Source organism: Zingiber officinale, chromosome 1A (assembly GCF_018446385.1).
Source record: "Zingiber officinale cultivar Zhangliang chromosome 1A, Zo_v1.1, whole genome shotgun sequence".
Classification (NCBI taxonomy): domain Eukaryota; kingdom Viridiplantae; phylum Streptophyta; class Magnoliopsida; order Zingiberales; family Zingiberaceae; genus Zingiber; species Zingiber officinale.
In genome coordinates, this window is record NC_055987.1 from 147,551,127 (window position 1) to 147,576,544 (window position 25,418).

General features: G+C 40.2%; 2 protein-coding genes across 8 annotated transcripts; one reads left to right on the forward strand and one right to left on the reverse strand.

Annotated features, from left to right (window-relative positions):
- The first annotated feature begins 977 nt into the window (after positions 1-977).
- LOC122037890 (putative pentatricopeptide repeat-containing protein At1g03510) lies at positions 978-25,156 on the forward strand. Of its 7 annotated transcripts, none has more exons than XM_042597350.1 (7): positions 978-2,458; positions 2,591-2,666; positions 2,756-2,839; positions 2,937-3,014; positions 21,163-21,480; positions 21,619-21,727; positions 23,918-25,156. In XM_042597350.1, the coding sequence occupies exon 1, from the start codon at positions 1,056-1,058 to the stop codon at positions 2,334-2,336; it is 1,281 nt and encodes a 426-aa protein (XP_042453284.1). In that variant the 5' UTR covers positions 978-1,055; the 3' UTR covers positions 2,337-2,458; positions 2,591-2,666; positions 2,756-2,839; positions 2,937-3,014; positions 21,163-21,480; positions 21,619-21,727; positions 23,918-25,156. The 7 variants fall into 7 exon arrangements, with proteins under 7 accessions (XP_042453284.1, XP_042453287.1, XP_042453283.1 ...); XM_042597353.1 differs by lacking the exon at positions 23,918-25,156 and adding an exon at positions 22,593-22,735; XM_042597349.1 differs by having other exon boundaries at positions 986-2,458; positions 2,756-3,014.
- On the reverse strand, positions 22,708-24,780 carry LOC122037891 (GDSL esterase/lipase At5g03810-like). Its single transcript, XM_042597356.1, has 5 exons — positions 24,519-24,780; positions 24,243-24,373; positions 23,927-24,160; positions 23,284-23,539; positions 22,708-23,170 (listed from the first exon to the last, which is right to left on the reverse strand). Exons 1-5 carry the CDS (start codon positions 24,778-24,780, stop codon positions 22,977-22,979), a joined length of 1,077 nt encoding a protein of 358 aa, XP_042453290.1. The 3' UTR covers positions 22,708-22,976.
- Positions 25,157-25,418: the final 262 nt, after the last annotated feature.

The window sequence follows — 25,418 nt, forward strand, 5'->3', positions numbered from 1 at the left end:
CAAAACTTTACATGCACTCCTCATTGGAAAAATTCTTTGTTTTCACTCCCTAGTCAATATACTTACCTAATTGCCTTTGATATTTTAAGTATAAAAAGTAGTATAAATCCTCTTAAATTCAGTACATTAAACGAGAATCTAGTATATTTTCTATCAAATTGAGTATGATTCTTTTTTAACCTCAATTGGATGGAAAATATACTAGATTTTCTTTAAATGGTACTCAATTGGATGGAAAATATACTAGATTTTCTTTAAATGGTACTCAATTGGATGGAAAATATACTAAATTTTCTTTAAATGATACTCAATTGGATAAAAAATATACTAGATTTTTTTCAAATGGTACTGAATTTACGAGGAATTATATTAAATAGGAAAAAAGTCGTACTCAATTTAATAGAAAATATACTCGATTCTAGTTTAAAATGCTGAATTTAATAAGAATTATACTTATTTTTAGACTATTTATATCTAAAAAATATGAAGGACAATTTTAATAGAAAATATACTTGAATATACTAGATTTTTCTTTAAATGATACTCAATTGGATGGAAAATATACTAAATTTTGTTTAAATGATACTTAATTGGATAGAAAATATACTAGATTTTTTTTTTTACATGTGCTCAATTTAGGAGGAATTATATTAAAACAGGAAAAAAAATACTCAATTTAATAAAAAATATATTCGATTCTAATGTAAAGTGCTGAATTTAAGAGGAATTATACTTATTTTTGGATCTTTTGTACCTAAAAAATTTAAGAGGTAATTAGGTCACAATATTTGCATAGGGAGTTGAAGCAAATAAAACTTTGCATGCGAAAATAAAATTTTGTATGGGTGAAGATTACATGTAAAATTAAAATTATGATTGAAGATTTTTTCCTACTTTACGGCCGTATCAAATGAAAATTAACTAAAAGAAAAAGGAGAATTTGAACGTCTACATTTTTTAAAAAATTTGTTATTTTACAAATTAAAGCATTTCTAGATTGGCGACTGGTGACTACCGAGCAAGTTTTCCATTGGCAGCGGACGTCTTCTTCCTCGATGCGGCCAAACAATCACCGCCAGTTAGTAGCGTACACCAAGCTTTTAGCATCTGAGGGGAAGCAAGGCAGGCACCATCAAGCCCTTGCCCTGTTCTCCAAGATGTTTGCTTCACCCCACATCCACCTCGACCCTTACGTCTTGCCGCTTGTGCTCAAATCTGCTGCTGCCCTTCGCCTTCCCCTATTCATGCGTGCGATCCACGCATGCGCCGCCAAGTCCGGCCTCCTTCATAGTCCGCATGTTTCTTCTTCCCTGGTCGATTGCTTTGGTAAATGTATCTCCTTGGCTGATGCGAGGAAGTTGTTCGACGATTGCTCCCAACGAAATGTGATCGTGTGGAACACCATGATATCTCTATACTGCCGCTCAAACAACCTCGTCGGTGCGCTCCAATTGTTTGGGCTCATGGATGTGCAGCCTACGGAATCTTCGTACAACTGTATCATTGCTTCTCTTTCGGAATCTGGTGGAGCTTCAGGTCCATCTCGAGCCATTGAGTTGTGTAGGAAGATGCAGAGTGCTGGAACAAAGCCCAACCTGGTCACAATTTTGGCGCTTTTCCCTGCTGTCATTGCCATTGGAGCCTCAAATTTTATCAAAGAGATTCATGGGTTTGCCCTCAGGAATCTAATCCATCCAAATTTGCACTTTGGTAGCGGGCTAGTTGAAGCTTATGCGTGGTGTGGTTGCTTATCCTATGCCCGTAATGTGTTTGAACAAATGGAGGAGAGGGATGTAGTTTCATCGACTTCCATGGTGTCAGCCTATGCGTTGCATGGGCATGCTGCTTCTGCAATGTCGGTGTTTAAGCTAATGGAGTTGGATAGCATCTGGCCAGATAAGATCATGTTCCTCAGCATTCTGAAAGCCTGCAGCCATTCAGGCCTTGCAGATGATGCTTTGAAGTATTTTGAGGTCATGACTGGGGTCTATGGATTAGTTGCCTCCAGCGAGCATTACTCATGTTTGGTGGACTTGTTGAGCCGAGCAGGGAGACTAAAGGAGGCTTATGAGGTTATCAAGGGAATGCCGGGAAATGCCACAGTCAAGGCTTGGGGGGCACTTCTTGGAGCTTGCCGCAGCTATGGAGAAGTTGGGCTCGCTGAGATTGCTGCCAAAGAACTTTTCGAGATTGAGCCAGACAATGCAGGCAATTTTGTGTTGCTTGCCGGCATATATGCTAGTGCTGGAAAGTTTGAGGAGGCTGAGAGAGTGAGGAGGTTAATGGAGGAAAGAGGTGTGGCACTGAGCGGAGGTTCTAGCTGGGTTTCCTCATAGTTCCTGAGGTTATATGGACTAGTCAAGACTTATGCTGCCAGACAACTGCAATTGCTGGAGATGAGCTTTGACTCCCAATTAGCTGAATGCTGATTAAAAGATTTTACTCTTTGGGATCTAGTGTAAGCCCTTTGTTTTATGCTGTCCTTTGGCTATCATATTAACTCATCCTAAGCGTACTAACTTTGTCAAAAAAAACATCATGGTTATTTAGGGAATTGCTTTTGATGTAAGTGCATGTTGTTCATTTACAGAATTTAGTGAAATTCAGCAAGGTCACCTAGGTTACAGAATGTGTACCATTGTTCAAAGACCTATGGGACAAAATTGGTATGAATTATATAAAAACATAGAGAAATTGTATTAGCTCAGTTATTGCATGAACTTGTAACTGATATTTTGTATCCATAAATTCACAGATATATCTGCTTTCAGACTTGGCGCTTTTGCTTGCAGTCCCAACTTAGTAATTGGAATTGAGCATCAAATATGCATCAATTCAGGTTTTAAGAGTTATTTTTTTAGCTTTCTACTCCTCTATAGTAGGAGGCGATGATTGGCAACTCACCAGGACTGCAACTGACATGGTGCGTGCATTAGTCTTCTTAGGTATCTTTACGTCTTCCCTAACCTCTATTGGAATCAGAACTCAAGCCGACACTGGAGTTTCACTTAAAGGTTGAGTTATTTTTCAGAATCATGTCTTATTGTGTCAAGTTGTCTCAACTCTTGAGTTGTAATTCTGCCTTATTATCAAGTCAACCATTGGAGTTTTAATCGGTTATGGACATGGAATTGTTTTTGGGTTGAGGGGAGGCATGTTTTTGTTTTCCTAGATCTGGCCTTCCTGCACAGTTTAAATCACATCCACATATTTCGGTCTACAATTTCACGTCTTCAGTCTTTAGTGTTTCATGGGGCTTCATCTACTTAGTAAGCTATGTTTTCTAATGCATATGGTAGTTTCAATTTACTGAAAAATTTTAGAGGCTTCAACCAAATCCTAGTTGCCATTGGAGTTAGTCCCTAGTCTTTTGACAATGTAAAGCGTCTTCACTGAGGGTGTGAAGTTGTGTAGTGATGGTCATATCTTCTCTCTTTCTGTAAGTGGCCTTTCATCCCCATCCTCATGATTCTCCTCGTGCAATCATGGTAGTAAAGTTTGTGTTTGTTGCTTCTTGTAATGATTGCCATGTTTCATGTACTATTCATGCCTAACTACAAGTTTATGTTCATTTGTACTTTGGCTATTTTCATATTAACCTTTTAGATCCATTTTCGTCGATTCATTTACATTAATTTTGTTTAAAGTTGTTTATTCATTTTATTAGAACTTGTAAGATAATGTCACTATCCCTAGTATTTATTTTCACTCAGTTCACTGATGTTTACATCACTAAGTACCAGGTATTGTACTTATTACGCCCCAAGGGAGTCCCTGCCCGACCAACAGTTAGCATCTCTCTCCTTATAACAATATACAAAACCTGGATACATAGTCACACTACAAGTATAATAACTTACAGCCCACACAGCTGAAATCATACACAACCATGCAGGATAATAAGCAGCCCACGCGGCTTGTATCATACACAACCACGCAGAATAATAAGTAGCTCACACGGTTGTAATAAAAATACAGCGAAAGATAAAAGGTAGGTCACCCAAACTAAACGACAAAATGCATGCCAGCATAATTTAAACACAACAAGTACATAACCAAATAAAAGGACGCCACACCCACAAGTCAAAAAATCCACACACAAGTTATTCAATACATGAACAAATCTGAAAACCAATAATGCGAGTAAAAGCAATAGCAGAAGAAGATGTTCAATGTGACATGGGGCTGGCAGACAAGATCTCTAGACGACTCTATAAATCCTTTACTTGCTCTCTAGTAAATGGAAACCAGTGAAAGAGGTGGTGAGTCCGGTAGACAATGCATGGTCAATTCAAAACATGGAGATCAAAGTATGCAGTCTCAATAGAAAAATAAGAACATGATCATATATGACAGACTAAATGCACATAATCATAATTGACATAATGAATGCACATACCCAATTTGGATCTAACACGCACTCGGTATAGTGATTAGTAAACTCACTAGGGATCAACAATAGATCTGTTCGTAACACCTGAGCAATATAAACGACAGCATATACATATACATGTATGATAAATGAACATGTATGAAACATAACAACCATATGCAATAATCATATCTCAAGCAAATGCAACAATCACAAACAAATGTAGATATATCTCTAAAAGATGCACCATACATCATATGCATATGCACATATATGCATCATTCCTAAACAGGAATCTGGCATTCAAAATCCGTAACCTACAGATTTCATTACCTCTACGGCACGTAACTTGGCTCTTTCTCCAGCAATGGTGAATCTGTCCATCAGCCCTCGCCGGCTCAGGGATCACCGGCCTACCGTGGTGGTCGGGATCCAGTACGAGATGGAATCACCATAACTATGAATCTACAATCTAGATCGGCACCGGGATTCAGTACGAGATGGAATCACCGTAGCTATGAATCTGCAATCCAGAACGTGTCGATCTGATGACAAACTGTGGCGGTAGTCGAACAGGAAAGGAGAACAGGGATAAACGGCACATCATACCTACTTGTGGATGGAAGAGTGGCGACTGTCGGCTATGCCACAACCGGTGCAGCGATCGACGATGTCAGCGAATGCGGGTTGTGGTGTCTCACGGCAAAGAGGGGAAAGGAAGCGATGACCCCCGATGGTGGCGGTTCTGCTCAGTCCGCCAGTGAGAAGGAGGGTTGCCTTAGTTCCCCTTGCATCGATCCTTCCTTCTGACGATGGCGGCCCCCGACGGTGAAGCAGCATCGATGGCGATCGGGTGTTGCGCATAAAGGGAAAGGTGGTGATGAGAAGGGAGGAAAGGGATCGGCTAGAGAAATGAATTTGGAAATAAGAATAGGAAACTTAGGTTATTTTATCAATCAACTCCCACTTAGGTGATAATCTAAACATGCTTTCTCCTAGCCCAAGAAATTCATCCACTTAAATTTGTCATACAAACTCCGTACAAATCTCGAAAATTTTAAAAATTCCTAGAAAATTTCACAAGGTTATTTCTCCAAATAACACTTATTATTTAATTTGTTGTATCTTACATTTCCCCCACTAATAAAATTTGGTTTATAAATTTACTACTCAACTAAGAGATTCCCATCTAAGGATAATAACTAAGTATCATACTCATATATTACTTTATCTTAGTATCATGTGTTTGGACCATCAATGTTGTAAGAGGCTTCTCCGCCTGAAGGAGACTTTGATAGTGAGCTTCAACTACCTTGGATTAACAACCTCCCCGGTTGTAACCAAGTAAATCGTTTGCGCCTCTTCTTTCTTTTAGTCTTGACGAATTCCAAAGATGGTTGGTCCGGGGTTGCATGGTTACTACCCTTATCCGATCGTTTAGTATAGTACAATAAGAGACCAATTAGTATATGCCAAGAAGTATATTAAATCTCATCATTTTAGGTACTCAAATATCCACCATAAAGGAATGACAATCTAAAGTCTAAAGGGTCACTTAACCCCTTGACTGAGAGTCTACCCATTAAGAGGGTATTACCACAACTTGCAAAATTGTGTCCATAAATATCCTCCGAGAAATATCGACAAAAGGTCGAACACTCTGATCTAAATAGACTTCAAAACTTTTAGTAAATAATCATGTGGTTAAGGTTCTGAGCTACTTGATGGAAACAATGTTAATTGAGTCGACTAACCATTGTCTTGTAACCTTTCATACTACAATTGCTCCACCTGAAATTCAGGAACCTCTAGTGATGAGCCATGCACACAATAGTAGAGGAGCACTATCACTAATAACTGGTCAAAATAACTATCGATCGACGCTCTCTCCTCGAAGATCATCTTATGATATTTTCACTAACAGTTGGATTTCATAGGTGTTACTCAACGAACACCACCTTCTTCGCATCATTGCGGTCATATATCTCTATGCATCACTAAGGGTATCTAACCATATCCGATTGGTCCATGAGTCTGATCTCCCATGGAATAGTGTTAGGCGAGTCGACTGACTATTACCTTATAAACCATTATGCTATCAAAGGAGGCAGAGAAGTACTCTCTCTCAAAACACCTTAAAATAATCATCAAGTGATGCCTTGTTCTCAAAAATCATCTTCTGCATCTTCCTTCACGTGGTGTCTGGTCACGTAAAGGATAAGTAACTACATTTATTTCACATCAGTACAAGTCATTATTCGAATGTACTCTCCAAGTTATACACCCAAGTAATGCGTATATCTCGTAAGTGTTAAGTAGCTAACTCTACACTTTTCCACCTCACTATGGATCATATATCTGAATGTACCTTTTAGGTTATATAACATGGTACGACTAATCCATGGTCAAAGTCCCCGCGAATAGAATACATTGATCCTCTATTGGTCGAGACAACAATGGTATATAGCTAATTCAGTCATTTCTATGTCTCTACAAGTCATGTACTCAGCTGTGTCTTCCAAGTTATCTAACCAAGCACAAGTAACCCGAGGGTTGGAATCTCCATTAAATAGAGTAAGTCGGTCCTCTACTACCGAACCAACAAGAGTAAATCGGTCTTTTACTGACTGAACTAACAAGAGTAAACCAGTCCTCTACTGACCAAACCAACAAGGGTATGTGACTTTAACTCTCGCCTAACTGGTAGTATGAAAAGCTAGTACTGGTGGTAGTATGGCAGGAGGGATCCCCTGAGACTGTAATCCCTAATCTCCAGTAGGGTTTGATGGACTTAAAAAGTAACGGACCCAAAACATATCATACATGCTAGAAACAACTAGTCAAGTACCAGCAGAAATGCATGATAATAGTTATACAAATTTACCTCCTGTAGCTTGGAGATGTTTTACTATTACTTAGTCCCAAAACTCGAAAAGTCACATCGAGAAAATAAATCATGAAATCCGAAATACGAAAAATAGGCCTCGTAAACCTGAGACTCTGATACTAATAAATTGTCACACCCTGAGGGAGTCCCTGCCCAGCAAATGGATAACATCTCTCTCTTATGATAATATACGAAACCTGGATACATACCCACACGGCTGTATAAGTATAATAATCTACAGCCCACACGACTATATAAGTATAATAATCTACAGCCCACACGGTTGGAATCATATACAACCACACAGGATAATAAGTAGCTTGCACGGCTGGTATTATACACAACCACGTTGAATAATAAGCAGCACACATGACTGTAACAAAAACATAGCAGAAGACAAAAGGTAAGTCACCCAAACCAAAACGATAAACTGTGTATCGGCACGACTTAAACACAATAAGTACATAACAAAATAAAAGGACGATATAAGTCCAAAAATCTATACACAAGTTATTCAATACATGAACAAATCTGAAAATTAATAATACGAGTAAAAGTAATAGTGGAAGAAGACGCTCGATGTGACATGGGACTGACAGACAGGATCTCCAAGCGACTCCATACACATGGAAATCAGAGCATACAGTCTCAGTAGGGAAATAAGAACATGATCATATATGACATACTAAATGTACATAATCATAACTGATATAATGAATGCACATATCCAATTTGGATCTAATACACACTCGGTATAGTGATCAGTAAACTCACTAGGAATCAACAACAGATCTGCTCGTAACACTTGAGTAATATAAACGACAGCATATACATGTATGATAAATGAACATATATGAAACATGACAACCATATGCAATAATCATATTTCAAGCAAATGCAATGATCATAAACAAATATAGATATATCTTTGAAAGATGCATCGCGCATCATATGCATATACATGTATGCGTCACTCCTAGACTTCACTCCAAGTTACCACTACATTATTGTGGTCGAGTGGGCAGGACTATAACAACTGCTTGCGTCTCCAAGCTGCCACTACATCAATGTGGCCGAGACGGGCGGGATGCAGAGTAGCTATCTAACTACATAAGAAGGAGAGTCACTATCTGCACAACTCCAGCTATCACTACTCAGAGTGGCCGAGCGGGTACAACTAGGATAAGCTGAACCCAACTCCAAGCTACCACTCCCCTTGAGTGGTTGAATGGATAACAAATATAACTAACATCTCGCTCAACCATAAGGGAGACATTTGGTTGTCAGCTTAAGTGCAATGATGGACATGATGTAAATAATCATGATACAGACACAATCATCATCAATGCAGTAACATAATCAATATAAGTACCTCCGGTGCATGATCCATCTAACATCTAAATTCATAGGTATAGGTAGATCCATCAGGTGTCTACTAAACAACAAATACAGTAAGTAACAACACCTATAGTATATACCAGACCTGTTTGCACTCTACCCCATATGTATAATCATCATGATACTTCTAATAATCACACTAGTACACACCAAACACGTGTGCATACACAACATAGGTATAATTAATATGATTCCACCAATAGTACACACCAGTCAAGTGTGCGCACACAACATGTAAATAGACAATTAACATGGTAACTCCTATAGTACATATTAAATATGTGTACACTCAATATGATATGCATAATCAACATGTTAACTCAATCAACAAGGTATCTCCTATAGTACATACTCTACATGTATATACACTATTGAGTATAGATATCCAAAACCAAAACTGTATCAGAAATAACTGGATTATATTTATGATCAAGCACGCAAGTATCAAAATGGATAAATACGAGTAGATTCAAGGTAAAGCAACCTAATCCATCAATTAAAAATCATGCACTAAGTTCAATGAACTATAGAGGTCAAGGAAGAAGTACCCGCCTTTATCTGTAGATCGTGCTAAACAAATCCCACATTGAAATGCTCGTGTCTAATCAGAGTCCTATATCATTACACGTTATTTAGCTAATTAGATATGCAACATTTAGCTAAATCCAATCTCAAACCATTTAGGGAAAAAGAAACCCAAATAACACTATCATTCATTAACCCTCATTAAGGTTTACCTTCAATTCCGCCAATCCATCGATTAACTCAAAGTTAACCTTACATTAACCCCAATTAATCCATTCACTCCATCAGATTAGGTTTAACCCTCAATTAACCTTAATCATACCATAAGCTTATTAGATTAGGGTTTACTAATCATGAATTTGCCCCCGAAATCGTAACGGAACAGTTTCAAGTTATCTTACCAAAATCCCTTTGCCAGGAAACACACCTCTCAACCTTACGATAACAACCAACCCAATCAACCACCACTTTCCCTTCCATATTTTAGATTCTTACACGAATTAGAACCCTAAACAGGAATCTAGCATTCAAAATCCGTAACCTACATATTTCATTACCTCTATGGCACGTAACTTGGTTCTTTCTCCGGCAATGGTGAATCTGTCCAGCAACCCTCATCGCCTCAGGGATCATCGGCCTACCATGGTGGCCGAAATTCAGTATAGGATGGAATCACCGTAGCTATGAATCTGCAATCCAAAACGTGCCGATCTGATGACAAACTGTGGCGGCGGTCAAACAGGAAAAGGGAACATGATAAACGACACATCATGCCTACTCGTGGTCGGAAGAGTGGCGACTGTCGACTATGCCACAACCGATGCCGGCGATCGATAATGTCGGCGATGCAGATTGTGGTGTCCCGCGACAAAGAGGGGAAAGGACGGTTCGCGAGTGAGAAGGAGGGTTGCCTTAGTCCCCCTTGCGTTGATCCTTTCTTCCGGCGATGGCGGCCCCGCTAGTGAAGCGGCGTCGGTGGCGATCAAGTGCTACGCGTGACGGGAAAGGCAACGATGAGGAGAAGGGAGGATAGGGATCGGTTGGGGAAATGAATCGAGGAAATAAGAATAGGAAACTTAGGTTTTATTATATATATACATAGGTTATTTGATCAATTAACTCCACTTTGGTGATAATCCAAACAATCTTTCTCTTAGAGCAATAAATTCATCCCCTTAAATCTGTCATAGAAACTCTGTTTAAATCCCAATTTTTTAAAAAAAAAAAACCTAGAAAATTTTCTAAGGTTATTTCTCCAATAACACTTATTATTTAATTTACCGTATCTTACCATACTATTGTTACTTGTTACCTCACAATCATTGATGCCTTCACCGAAGTCCTATTGCTTGTTTTATTGTCATTTTATGAATACATGTTTTTCACAGCTAAGACTATTAGCCATATGCATTGGTAAGCCAATAACTCTAATATTCTAATATCTTCAATATTTGTAAATGAATCAGCTAGTGTTGTAAATGACAGTAGACGATGGTGATCAGTAAACTCCTACTGCCTTGGCGGCCTAGGTGGTTGAATTTTTTTACTATTTTTTATACATAATAATTATAAATAATTATTATTCATTATAATATTTAATTTTAATAAAATATGTTAATTAAAAAGTTAATCTAAATATTTAAAAATAATATATATAGTGAGAGAGAGAAAAAAAATGATAGTCTACATATCCTTATACGAGCGATTGTGGGTGACATTCGATGTGGGCACTTAACACGGTCAAGACCTAATTTTTTTTAATTCCTCTTTCATCTGCATGCAACCACTTTCTTCTCTCTCCTTTGATTGCATGCAACAATCACTATGTGCTGATTTTTAAAAAACACCACCACCTTGGTGCTAATTTTTAAAAACTAGTAGTAAGCTGTTATTGGAAACTAGCACCACCTTGGTGTTGGTTTCTAAGGTGGTATCACCACCAACACCAAGGTGTTGCTGGTTTGTAGAAACCAACACCTAGTATTGGTTCGTAGAAACCAGCACCAAGGTGGTATTGATGATGCTGGTTTGTAGAAACCAACACCCTAAACCCTAAAACTAGCACCCAACACCACTTGGCGCTGGTTTTTAAATACCAACATCCTAAACCCTAAAACTAGCACCCAACACCACCTTGGTGCTTCAATACCATCTTTGTAAAAAGTGTTGGTTAATAGAAACCAGCACCACCTTGGTGCTGGTTTTCAACACCAAGGTGGTGCTGGGTGCTGATTTTTAAATATCAGTAACACCTTGGTGCTAGTTTTTAAAATTCAACATTAAGGTGGTGTTGTTTTTTAAAAATCAGCACGATTGTTACATGCAATCAAAAGAGAGATAAAATAATTTTATTTTAATTTAATAGAAAAGAGAGAAAAATTGTTGCATGTAAATGAGAGAGAAAAATAAAAACTTGGGTTTTTACCCCATCAGATCGCCTACGTTGGATGTCGCTCATAGTCGCTCACATAAAAGTGTACATGGTAACATTCTTTTGGGGTATTGATACCTTGCACACCCACCTTGGGCAACACAGTGGGCGCCCCTCTCAAGCACCTGGATCACTTTTGGACGCCCCGACCATTTTTCATGTGAGGGGCACCCACCGTGGTTGCCCACGATGGGTGTGCAGGGTAAATTCCCTATATATATATATAATGTTAATGGATCGAGCCCATGCAGCAAAAGAGAATCGGGATCCCATCAAATACAAGAAATACACGCACAATATATTTAGAAAGAAGTGTGCATATTAAGAGAATTGATTCAGCTATAGTAATTTATAGTAATTGATTTTATTTGAGTCAAGTATCTTTTATTTTAAGTAGAATCGAGTCTAGTATCGTTTTATTTTTGGTAAGAATAAACCTTTTTTATTCAGTGGTTGTTTTCTTCCTTCATCGGGAAGGAACGTCATAGTTGTATTTAAATTACTAGAATAACACAATAAAGATTATCACTGAGTTTACAAAAAGAAATCAAATCCATAGATCGAGAGGTTCTCTAATTTCCTCAAGCCTCAAATCCCCCTACCACCATAGGATGTGAAGGTCATAAAACCAAGAAGATGATTGGTCCTATCGACCAGCCAGTAAATCATCCCATTATGTGATCCATAGCAAAGGGTCTCAATAAATTATTATCAGAGCCCGTCGTAATGGGTGTTGTAATGGGTGACTCACAAACACTTCAACAATGTTTTGATGAGTTTTTCAAAATCTACCAGGAGGACAAAGCTGCCAATGAAAAATGGCAGCAACTTATCCATACTCAACTAGAGGAATTGTCGAAAGACTTTTCTAAGCTACACTCGCACAATAGTCATTGAGGTGAAGAGAGCAACAATCATCCTGAACCACAAGGGCACTGCTTGAAAAGGTACCGTGGCCATGAGGGATCCTCATATATATCTCGATGTTCGAAATTGAATTTGTCACGTTATGATGGTTATGTTAGGATCTTAGATGGCTAGAGGGGGGGGTGAATAGCCTCTTTGAAAAATACTAAACACAAATTTCTTCAAGAACTTTGTTAGCACAGCGGAATTAGAAAACTAAAACAAAGAGAGAACACAGCACACTAACTCAGAGATTTACGAGGTTCGGGGATAACTTGCCCCTACTCCTCGGCGTGTCCGTAAGGTGGACGATCCCTTGATCTTCCGATAGATCACACCCCGGAAGCTATCCGGTTAAAGGATTCTCCTTCTCGGAGGAGTAACCTCTCCACAAAGTCTTTAACAGCAGTAAGAAATTAAGCACAAGACTTACAGTAGTGGCTCAAGTGAAATGATCAAAGGAAACTCACAGCCACAATCAGCGAAGAATAAGCACAAGCAGGAACACAAGAATACAGCCTCTCTTCAAGCACAAAGCACAACACAGCTTATTTCACACAATCAACCGAGAGCTCTATTCCTTGCTTCCTCGTCTCTCTTCTTATGCCTCTGCTCTTTTTCTGCAGAAACTCTGCGTCGAATCTCTGCTGTAAACACAAGCATCGCCAATCACTCTTCCTCCTCAGCTAGTTCTCTGAACTCACACCAATACCATCTTTGGTCTTGCTGGTGTCTTCTGAGCTCCAACCAACCCACAGGAGTCAAGCTGATCGCGAACAGAGATTGCAGTCTGTTAGCATCAGTATCCGTTGATGCTCAATCTTCCCTCATCGCAGTGATACACAGAAGAAAGTAAGCTCTGTCTTATTTCTTTGATGAGGCTTAATTTGAAATTAAGCACTGGAATGGAACCTGCAACCTGCACCACATAAAGCTCACAGCAGAAGTTGATTAGTTCAAACGAATCAGAAACCAGCAGAACCTGACGGTGTGTGCAGACTGGTGGATCGGTCGGCGGACCGATCCACAGCTTTGATGTCCGATCGGTCGTGAAGACCGATCGGGATCGATGCCCGGACCGATCGAGGCTTAATGAGTCGGTTCCTCGCACTCTAAGATCGTCACGATCGGTCCCAAGACCGATCAGGATATGTCCTGATCGGTCCGACCGATCGAGTGCGTATGGATCGGTCCACGGACCGATCCCCGCCTTTTCCTTCGCGACATCATCTCACGATCGGTCTCAGGCCGATCAGATTACTCGATGTGCTCGAGTATTTCGATCGGTCACCGATCGGAAACTAGTTTCATCGGCCGGTGCGTGCCGTCGTGCAATCAAATCTCCTTTGGATCGGTGCATTGGACCGATCCACGCCTATGTGATACTAGGATTGGTCACGAGAATGAGCTACCGAGCCCTCTCGACTTCGTCCGGTCCGAGAACGAGCTAGCCCTCTCGACCTGGTCCGGAGAACGAGCTACCGAGCCCTCTCCGACTTCGTCCGGTCCAGAGAACGAGCTACCGAGCCCTCTCCGACCTAATCCGGAGAACGAGCTACCGAGCCCTCTCCGACTTCGTCCGGTCCAGAGAACGAGTTACCGAGCCCTCTCTGACCATTCCGTGCCAAGTCACCATACTTGGACTTTTCCCGTGCCAAGCTCCCTGCTTGGACTTTCCACCAGATGTCTGGTCAAGCTTGACCCATCTGGATTTCCCTTGCCTGGCTTCATTCACCAGGACTTTCCCTCCCAACTGATCAACCTCGATCAGTAGTCATTCTGAGTTTAATTAATATCTGATACAAACTAAATCAGTGTCAACATCAAAACAACAGCCAGGTCAGACTGTATCAACAGGTTAGTCTGATCCTTTGGGATGGTTTAATCGACGCGACCATTTTTTTCACCGTCAACACACTTCAAAGGAAGAAAAGGTGGGCTTAGCCGCGTTTCGTCGTAAGGGAGATGGCCAATAATGGTTCATCAAACTCGAACATGATCAATCTCATATTCAATGGGAGAAATTCAAAGATCTGTGTAATCTAAGGTCTGGGCCACCTATTTGCAACAACAAATTGGACAAGCTTGCAAAACTTCAACAATCAGGATCCGTGGAAGACTATCGGCGAAAGTTTGAACAATTGGAAACACGAGCGAGTTCCTTAACCTCAAAACAAGAAGTGCAAATATTCATTACTGGCCTCCAATATCACATCACTGTGGAAGACAAACTTCGCCACCCAGAAGATCTCACTTCTACTATGAGTTTGCTCGTTTTTATAAACACTGCTCTAAACGATTTGAATCGACCGTCACACTGCGGTGCGCCCTTGTCCTACCACTGAAGCAACCATTTATCAAACGATTAAATCGGGCAGAAATAAAAGAACGATGTGTAGGATCGATGCACATGAGAGAGAGGGGTGAATCACGTGTATTCGATGTGTAGGATTGATGCACATGAGAGAGGGGGGTGAATCACATGTATTTTTCAAATGAGTCTTTTTCGGCTTTTTATCGACAAATGCGCAGCGGAATAAAACTAACAAAGTAAGAAAGCAATACACGTTCGGTTTTACTTGGCTCAGAGCATTCAGTAACTCCTATTCCAAGGCTCAGGTCCTTTGCACCTTTCCGATGGGTAATTCATTATCAAATCACTTATATACAAAAGATAGGTTAGTAACAAGACTACCAACCTTAGAATATAATATTCAAAAAGAAAGAGAGAGTAATATAAAGCAATAACTACACGTTACCTAAGTCTAGACTCGTTTGAGCACGTACTGACGTCGTGTCATTCTTGCGTCGTTGAGGCTTGAATACAGCAGGTATCGTTATTGCAGAGCTTGAAGCGCAGTGGAAATTGTCATATCTTGAAGGTTGGTCGAATGCTTCTTTTAAACACTGTTGGAGGCGCCTCCAAGGGTCCAAGGCTCCTCCAGCGCTTATCCGATCCGCAACCTTTGATCTTTATCCGCGCGAGGGTGCCTCCAATGTGCTCCGAGACACCTCCAATGTGCTCTGAGGCGCCTCCAATGCTCTTCGAGGTGCTTTCCCGCAGTGAAACTCTATCCTCAAACTTTATCCGCGCGAGAGTGGCTCTGCCCTATCCAGGGCGCTTCCATTCAGTTCTGAGGCGCCTCCAGTCAACTCCAAGGTGCCTTGAGCACTATTCAACCGAGGCTAATTTGTGTATTTTAGCTCCTGCAAAACATGTTAATCCAAATATAAAAGATACCTTGCAAAATAGTGTTAGTACATGAATAAAATAAATTTATGACTTAGATCATGTCTTACCGAGATCAGGATCTAATCATGATCTCAACTTTGACTTTCAAAATGGATCTAAGTTGGACCAGCGCCTACGGTTCCCTTAACAGGAAATGTCTCCTCACTGGATCTTTCTCCTCCAGTATTGACCTCACTTACCTGCTAAATATCTGGTCCTCTAGAGCTGTTTGGACTTTCTCTAGTCCTGCTTAGTGTCTGATCAATCTGATCTACTAAGACTTACCTACAACACTGAGTTAGCACAATAGATATAAAATAGTAAGGTAAAACAATGTTAGCAGTATTAAGAATTCGCTGGTCCGGTTGACCACACGCGATCGACCGGAAATCAGTCGGTCGCATATGGTTGGAGTTTACTCCTCTAAGACTTCTTATTACCTAAGATTTCATCCCCCTAGGGTCGCCTAGCTACTGACTAGGACTTCTATTGTCTGGCTTCACTCACCAGGAGTTTCAGCACCTAACTTCACTCACTAGGGTCTGGCTTCATTCACCAGGGTCTGGCTTCACTCACCAGGGCCTCCACCATCTAGCTTCACTCACCAAGGCTTCCATATAGGATTAGTCACTTAGTAAACTTCTCACCTGCCTAAACTTCGATCAGAACTTACCCTTTTTAGTCATTTAGTCCTGACTAGACTTCTCTCTTCCAAATATCAAGTCCTGTTTGGATTAAACCTTAGTCAACCCGACCCAACATTAGTATATTGTCAAACATCGAAACCCTAGAGGCTGATTACACCGACACAATGTGCCAAGGGCCTTTGTTTTAATTGCGACGAACTTTACACTCTTGGTCACTATTGCAAACGTCTTTTTTTTTTGCTTGAGGGATTAAAGATTCTGATGAACAGAACCACATCAAGGATGTTGAAATTTCTCCCAATGCGATCATCGGCACCCGCACTCCCCAAACCATGCAGATTCCAGGATGAATTAACCACATCCCCTTGTTGGTCCTCATCGACTTAGGAAGTACTCATTTCTTTCTAAATTCAGCACTTGCATCCATCATGGGCTTACCTATTAACAAACTTCTTGTGCTCTGGGTGGCAATAGCTAATGGGCGACGACTACAATGCCTTGGGTTCTACTACAATGTCCTAATCCATTTGGGTGATCACAAATTTAATGTAGAATTCTTCATTCTACCATTGCGGGACATTAGAGTAGTGTTGGGAGTCAACTGCTTCGCACCCTTGGTCCCATCCTTTGGGATTTCTCCCAGATGCGCATGAGCTTTCAACACACTGACAACACCATTTATTTATAAAGATCGGGTGCTACTGTAATAGCAGAAGTGCCTCTCTCACAACAGCAACCCTTCCAAAAGTTCATGAAAAACAACTACGGCATATTTTAGAAAAGTATACTGTAATTTTTGAGGAACCCAGCGGCTTTCCACCTTTCCGCAAGTGTTGCCACAAAATTTTACTTGAACAAGGTACCAACTCCATCGTGGTGCGTCCTTATAGATACCCCTATGTGCAGAAAGATGAAATCAAGCGTCAATGCAATGATATGATTGCTGAGGGCCTAATTCGACAAAGCACATCTCCTTTCTCTTAACCGGATTTACCGACAAAAAAAAAAAACAAACGACATATGACACTTTTTTGTGGATTATAGGGCTCTCGATGAAAAGACAATCAAAGATAAGTTTCTTATCACCGTGATCAATGAATTGCTTGACGAATTACATGGATCTTTTTATTTTACTAAGTCGGACCTCATATTCAGATATCACCAAATCCAAATGGAACTGGCCAGCATTCCCATGACAACTTTTCGCACTCACCTCAGCCATTTTGAGTTCGTAGTAATGCCCTTTGGGCTCACCAACACCCCCTCAACTTTTCAAGCTCATGAATAATATCTTTGGCGATTTTATGAGGAAATTTGTACTAGTTTTCTTTGATGATATACTGGTTTAGGGTGCTTCTTGGGAGGAACATCTCCACCAGTTGCAGCTCATTTTTGGAATATTACAGCAGCAACACCTCTTCCTAACAAATTCTAAGTGTTTATTTGCTCGGACGGAAATCATCTATCTTGGTCATATCATTTCTCATTCAGGGTAGCCGTCAATAATGGCAAAATTAAAGCAGTCTTCCGTTGCCCACAACCCACTATTCTTCATGCCCTTCATGGTTTTCTGGGGCTCATTGGGTACTACTGTAAATTCGTCCAACAACATGAAGTGCTGGCATCCCTTCTAACTGGCTTCTTGTGAAGGAACTCTTTTGAATGGAATGAGACGGCGGAATTGGCATTCCAAAAGCTAAAGATCGCCCTTACTTCCACATCAGTACTTGCCTTGCCCGATTTCTCGAAGCCATTTGTGGTGGATTGTGATGCCTCAGATATGGGGATTGGTGCAATTCTCCAGCAAGAAGGTCCCATTGTTTGCTTTAGTTGTCCCTTGGCCCAATGACACAAGAAGCTCCCTGCTTATGAAAAAGAGCTCATCGGATTAGCCAAAGCTATACGTCATTGGCATGCTTATCTTTGGTTTACAGTCTAAAATTTTTATTGGAACCGCAGATTACCACCTCGCCTCAACAACGCTGGATTAGTAAGTTGCTAGGTTTTGATTTATCATCTAATATCGAGCAGACCAAAACAATGTGGCAGCGGATGCACTTTCACGTCGTGACAACAATAATGGACACTTGACCGCCATCTCCATGCCTAAATTGAATTTAACAAAGGGCATCCAATCTGAATACTCTACTTTCCCATAAATTTTGTACCTTATTCAGGGGTCACAGTGAGCTGAAGGTCGCATGGAATACAAGAAAGGACTTTTATTCTGCAAAGGCATAATCTAACTCTCTGCTGCATCTCTTCTCACTTCTAAAATACTATCCATGATACATGATTAGTTTTACGAAGGATATCAGAAGACATTATATTGAATTACACGAGATTTCTACTGGCCCGAAATGAAACAGCAGGTTCACATGTTTGTGTGTGAATGTCCAATCTGCTAATGCAATAAAGTGGACCTCACCAAGTGTGGTCGGACATTTCTATGGATTTTATTGACGGGTTGCTTCTATCTCAGGGTGAAACTGAATTGTTTGTTGTTGTGGATCGCTTCTCTAAGTATGCCCATTTCATCCCTTTATCACACCCATACATGACTGTTAGGGTGGCTCAAGTTGTCTTTGATAAGATTTTTAAACTTCACGGTCTTCGAGAAACCATCGTCAATGATCGTGATGCAACCTTCACTAGTTCTTTCTGGAATGAACTATTTCGCCTTAGTGGGACACAACTTTGTTTCTTGTCGCTTACCATCCACAATCGGATGGCCAGACCGAAGCCCTAAACAAGGTAATTGAGATGTATTTGCGTTGCTTCAGGAGAGAATTTCCAAAGAAATGGGTATATTGGATCTTTTGGGGAGAATTTTGTTACAATACTGGCTATCACATGTCCCTCAAGGCTACACTCCCTTCGAGGTCGTGTTTGGGGGATCACCTCCACGCCTATTATCATATTTGGTTGGTATTTCTCATATTGAATCAGTAGATTAGGAGCTATAAATTCGGGAGCTACTTCTAAAGAATCTATGGGAAAACCTTCTTGCTGCCCAAAATCGCATGAAGCTTCAATATGATTCATCCCATCAGGAGGTACAGTTTATGATAGGAGATATGGTATTGTTAAAGCTTAAGCCTTATTGCCAAATAAGTTTGGCATTCAAGAACCGTTCAGAGTTGTCTACTCACTTTTATGGGCCTTTTAAAATCATTGATCGCGTGGGTCACATCGCTTACAAACTCCAATTTCTAGACCACGCCAAGCTCCACCCAGTTTTTCATGTGTCCACTTTGACGAAATATCACGGCAGCCTCCCTAGCTTCCCCACTCTTCCACCCATACATCAAGAAAGATTACATTCCTTCTCCTTTGGCGGTTCTCAACTATCGCTCACGCTGTGGACGCTCCCAAATTTTGGTTCATTGGGAGGGCTCATCCCCTGCCAAGGCTTCATGGGAAGACGTAGTGGCTATCATGGAATGTTACCCATCATTCGTGTTTGCGGACAAACCCGTTTCTCGGAAGGAGTAATGTTATGGACCGAGCCCATGCAACAAAAGAGAATTTGGAGCTCATCAAATACATGAGATACACGCACGGCAGATTTAGAAAGAATGGTTCATATTAAGAGAATTGATTCAGTCATAATAATTTATAGTAATTATTTTTATTTGAGTCAAGTATCTTTTATTTCAAGTAGAATTGAGTCTAGTATCTTTTTATTTTTGGTAAGAATAACCTTTCTTATTTAGTGGTTGCATTCTTCCTTGGTCGGGAAGGAACGTCCTAGTTGTATTTAAATGGCTGGAATAATGCAATAAAGATTATCATTCAGTGTACAAAAAGAAATCAAATCTATAGATCGAGAGGTTCTCTAATTTCCTTGAGCCTCAAATCCCCCTACCACCATAGGCTGTCAAGGTCGTAAAACCAAGAAGACGAAGACTGATCCTGCCAATCAACCGGTAAACCGTCCCATTACGCGATCCATTGCTAAAGGTCTCAACAATATATCAATGAGATAATTTTATTTGGCTTTAATTAAGTATATTTAAATTATCCTAATCATAGTTGATTAAGGTTATTAACCTAAAGTTGTTTAATTAAACTCTAATTTACAACTTACCCGCGTACCTTGTGATGAGTTCGACGTGTCGTCGGGCCCGGGTGACGCATCCAAGCTTGTCACCGGGCGCGGGTGATGCCTCCAGGCCCAAGCGATGAGTCTAGGCCCATCGTCGGGCTCGAGCAACGCTTCTGGCCCGTCTCCAAGCTTGGACGACGCATCCAACCTCGCGTGACGCGTCCGGACGCCTCACGGTAGCGAAATGGCGATAGTAGCGGTGGTTCCAGGTGCGACAGTGACGGAAAGAGGTGAGTTACTATTTAAGGCACCACATCAGCCTGAGGCGGAGCAGTTGATGCCCCCTCTCACCTATGCAGTGCCTAGGTGACCGTCTCAACCATCATTTAGAACACTTCAATCAGCTGATCAGAAATTCCCTACTCCATTAGGTTTCACTTCAAAGTTTCATTATTCTGATCAACCCTTTACAATTCTCAAAAACTCTAGCCGGTATAAACTACATCTACACTTGCAGGAGGTCTTTGCAGCTGTTAAAACTCTTCCTTCATATTTCTATAGCTAATTTGTCGTGGTAATATGAATGTCTGTCCAAATCATGGTTAATGGCTGTACTTGCTCTGTATTAACTGGCTCTAGTGGATGCATCAATTGTTTCTTGCTTTTATTTATAATACACGAAGAGATTTGAATTTCAACTACTTTCTGTGCTGCAGTTCATCAGGCACCACCTCCAGCTCCTGCACAAGCTGTGGTTCTGTCCTTGAAGGGATTTGGATCAGTATCACTCAAGCTTGTCATCTCTTTGCTGTTCCCACCAGTCCACCTCAACATTTTATAAACACAAGTTTCTAGTTCCAATCGATGGAAATAGCTAATTACCTTTGCTCATCCTTGTTTAGGTATAACATTCAACACAGGCAATATTATTGCTCTCAGGCCAGTCAGAGGTTATTATGAGGCCTCACGCCTTCAAGCATGGGACTGGTATCTGAAGCCGCTGTTGGCCTGCTGCAAGAACTGCTGCCTCACTGGTAATGCCATTACTACTGTCTACTGATGCGTGCAGTATCACTGAAAAGTTTTCCAGGATATATGAATTTTCAATGTTGGAGTTCTTACATACTTGATACTTGACATTAAAGTTGTTTTCTTTTCAACACTTCTGGCAGTGCATTAATAATTAAGGTAGAAGTCAGCAAATGGCTGTTTCAATTTCGACATGCAGACTGAGAGCTTCTGGTGATTCACGGAAGGGCAGTCCTAAAGGGCTAGAATCTGGTAGTTAGAATGAACTTTTTTTCTAATTTTTAGGGTCATTATTAAGAGTGTCTAAATAATATTATATTTTATGAGTTGATTATATCATTTTCCATCTATTTTCATATGTAGTTTTGAATCTATCAAGAATTTGATCATGATCACGCTGATGCGTGAATTTGACTATCAGCTGTTCATGATGGTTATTGTTTGGAAAACTGAATTTAATCTCTTGACACATCTTTTAATGAGTTTATATTCTCCTCCAGTTAGCCTTGACTTCGTATGCCCTCTTGTTCATCCTATCTATTCACACTACAGCATGACAATAAAATCTTTTGCAAGCTCTCAAGTATCTTTTTAATTTTTGTAAGCACGTGAAATTTCACAATGTATTGGCAAAGAGCTCTTTAACAAATGGGAACCTATGATCGAGTTTTAAAACTAACATTAGTTATTTTTAGAAAATTAATTCACTTGTATCACAAGATGACATAATCCTTAAAAATGTCTTGTGCTTGATTTTTACTACATTGTACTCTTCTCTGTTTAGAATGCAAATCTGTAAAAGAAAATTAGATAAACACAAATGCCATGAAGTTAGTCCATGTGCAAATGCATCTCAAAGTTTCTTTAAATGTTCCCTTGGTCTTTCATCTTTCACTCTGAGCTTAGAAATTGTTAACAAATAAGTAACTGGAATGATTGATACTGTGTCATTTATGCATACTAAGCTTGGAGCTCTGGTGCCCTCTGTTCGTTTTTGTTGTCGCAATATTGTTGCTCTCTTGGTTATTCAAAGGGCATTATGGTTTTCTTCTGCTGGTAGGACTTTTTTTCTTTGTTCTAGCATAAGACTTCTCATTCTAATTTTGCTTTCAAGTAGATTAATAACGCAAGTTCAAGTTGTGGAATCTAGAGAGCCTGTGTGGAAACAGACAAGTTTTGATTATTTGGCTAGCACAAGAGCTTGTTCTTGCCTAGTGGGAATTAAACCCAAGTTGATTATGATGGTTGGCATATATTGACCAGCAAAATCATTAGACTAGCAAGCAATAGTAGCTCAAATCTAATAATAGCGGTCAAGCTAACCACCTTCTAAGACAAACACAACAAAGCTCTGATAAAGCTGAATAACTCTGAGAATAGTGGTTAAGACGACCACTTCAACAAACAATGCTACAAGAAAGCTAAATTGAGTAGTTCTGGATGAGCTTCACTAGAAACTAAAGTAGATTCTTGATAGAAGCGAAAAGCTTGCATGCATTTCTTATGAGATGAGATCAATGCCTTGGAGCAGTAGAGCATCAGACAAGACCCTATTAGCAGCCTCTGAGGGATGGAAACTATCCCAAAACACATAGCCAGTGGCATTGCTGCATGTCCCTGGTGCTCTTGTATTGCAAAGAAGTGATGTCTCAATTGTCCCTGTGCCACAGCAAGCTCTCCTTGACTCAAAGAAACCTTGGGGCCAAATCAACATGATTGTTAGTAATTTGTCAATGAAACTTTTTGCATACTTTTTAGTGAATTAAATAATGGAAATGTGCTCCAAAACATTTTCAAGGTGCGCGTACCACTGTTCCCAGGATTGTTGATCAAGTCCAGGAGAGGCTTATAGATGTCAAAGATGACTAGCCTCAGATCACCATGACTTCTTTTCAGAGATTCAGCGGCCATGTTGATCTTCTTGTTGAAAGCAACTGCATCGTTATTGAGTCGTGTCACGCAGCCATTATTGCCACCACCAAACAAAGTAATTGCTGCTGGAAGGCAACCCATTGGTGGTAGAGATGTCACACCGACCCTACGTGCTCCTAAATTGTACACACTCTGATTCACGCAATAGTTCATTATCAGTGTCATGAGCGATGAATGATTCATAAATGCCTGTAAGCTGAAAGAATCAGGGTTTTATATGGTAGCTATAATTGTATGCAAAGGTTGGTGACCATCTGAATTGTTCTTTCAAGAAAACAATAACTCTTAATCTCCTTGTTAATAAGTTGAACTGACAATTTATTTCAAGAAAACAATACCTCTCAATGCCTGTCTGATACTTGTATGAAGAAATAGGAGTTGGTAAAAATGATGCAGTATGTAGATTATTTTTGACTTCTTTTTTGTATGCATGTTGATCCTTGAGGCAAATGTCTATGTAAATGCTTCTTTGTTATGCGATCATACGAGTAACTTTGTGAAGTTTTGCAGAGACTGCACCTGAATGAAACTGGTAAAAGATTGCACCAGCAAGTCAGAGAACTGATCAGGGGTGTAGGTTCCACCGAGCAAAGGATTTATGTAGTAGTTCTGGATGTAATCACTATTTCCAGAGCTGAGAATGTAGATGGAACCGCTGAAGAGGGATCTTGCTCTTTCTCTCCCGGCAATTTTTTCCACCTTGGACTGGTATTCCTTGTAGTACTGCACCTGCTGGGTTAGAGGGATTGCTTGCTGCCAATGGAGAGCCATTTTCTCATGAGAACCATTAAACTAGCTATGGAATCCACAAGAAAGGAAGTCTGAAAGCACTAACATAAAGGTTTGCAGTGCTGTTCAAGTATCCAGACGCAGCAGAGGCAAAGTTGGCACCATTCAAGATATTGTTTCCGGTAGCTTCATTGCTGAGGTAGGCTGGTGGATACGAAGTGAATCCGAGGTTCTCAACTGCATGGAAATAAAAGAAAGGTTAAAACTAGCAACTTCTTCTGTCCATAGAAGGATTGTTCGATTCATGGCGATCACAAATAGAAAGTACATGTTCTTCATGGACAAACATTTTTTGGGACAATAGTAAAGGGTGGTTCTGTACCGGTGAAGTCAGTTGCAAGCTTGCCATTGCAAAACCTTCCCGTTGGCGTGTGCTGGGTAAAATCTCTTCCATAAGGGGGGAAGTTGGCCCTGACAAGAGTGGCGAGGTTGTTGTTGTTACCAGCATCGACGACGGAGTCTCCAAAGATCATGACACCAGGGACCAGCCCTTGCCCTACAGAGGCTTTCACAATTGTAGCCAACACAGCAGCAACAAAAGCCAGATTCATGGCTGCACCAGCTTTGCCTCTCCAAACCTCCATTGGTGGATTCTCCAGTGGCTCGCCCACTGTTGTTCAGTGAATAATGTTGCGGAGAAGGGGTAGATGGGGGTGATTTAAGAAGGCGAGAGAAATTGAAGAATTAAATTCGGGCAGAGCTGCGTCAAAAGGTGAGCAGTTATAGTGCCATAACTGATGCGAGAGACTATGCATGGAAGCTTTCAGTACTGTCACTGCCATTCAAACTGATGCCATGCTGCAGTTCCTCGTGATTTTGATGGAGGAAAAAATATTGGTAAATTTCTATAAGTTTAAACACTGGAAAGTTTTTATTTGTCACTGTGACAGTTTTGATCCTGTATTAATCGTTTGACCTCATGATTTGAGAATAAGGAAATAAATTTATTTCTAAATTTTATATTTGGTTGATTAAAGTAAAATAAAATAAAATTTTAAAATTTAGGTATTGATGAAACTCACATCTTCTTTTGAATGTTGATAGAAATGAAAATAAAAATTAAGTTTTAGACGAAAATACTCGTAATATTTTTTCATATCACTTTTTCTCTTTTTATTCTCTTTCATCATGTTTTCTTTCTTCTCATTTTATTATTATACTTTCTCTCTCATTATACCTTCTCTCTCCTCAATCTCTTTCATCATATACTCTTCTCATTTTT

Bases quoted from the DNA above. Each gene is read 5' to 3' on its own strand.
- LOC122037890 (XM_042597350.1), top strand. From the start codon at position 1,056: ATGCGGCCAAACAATCACCGCCAGTTAGTAGCGTACACCAAGCTTTTA.
- LOC122037891 (XM_042597356.1), bottom strand. From the start codon at position 24,780: ATGGAGGTTTGGAGAGGCAAAGCTGGTGCAGCCATGAATCTGGCTTTT. The intron at 24,374-24,518 runs GTACAGAACCAC...ATTTCCATGCAG, and splicing joins GCTTGCAACTGACTTCACCG to TTGAGAACCTCGGATTCACT. The intron at 23,171-23,283 runs GTACGCGCACCT...TTTGGCCCCAAG, and splicing joins CAACAATCCTGGGAACAGTG to GTTTCTTTGAGTCAAGGAGA.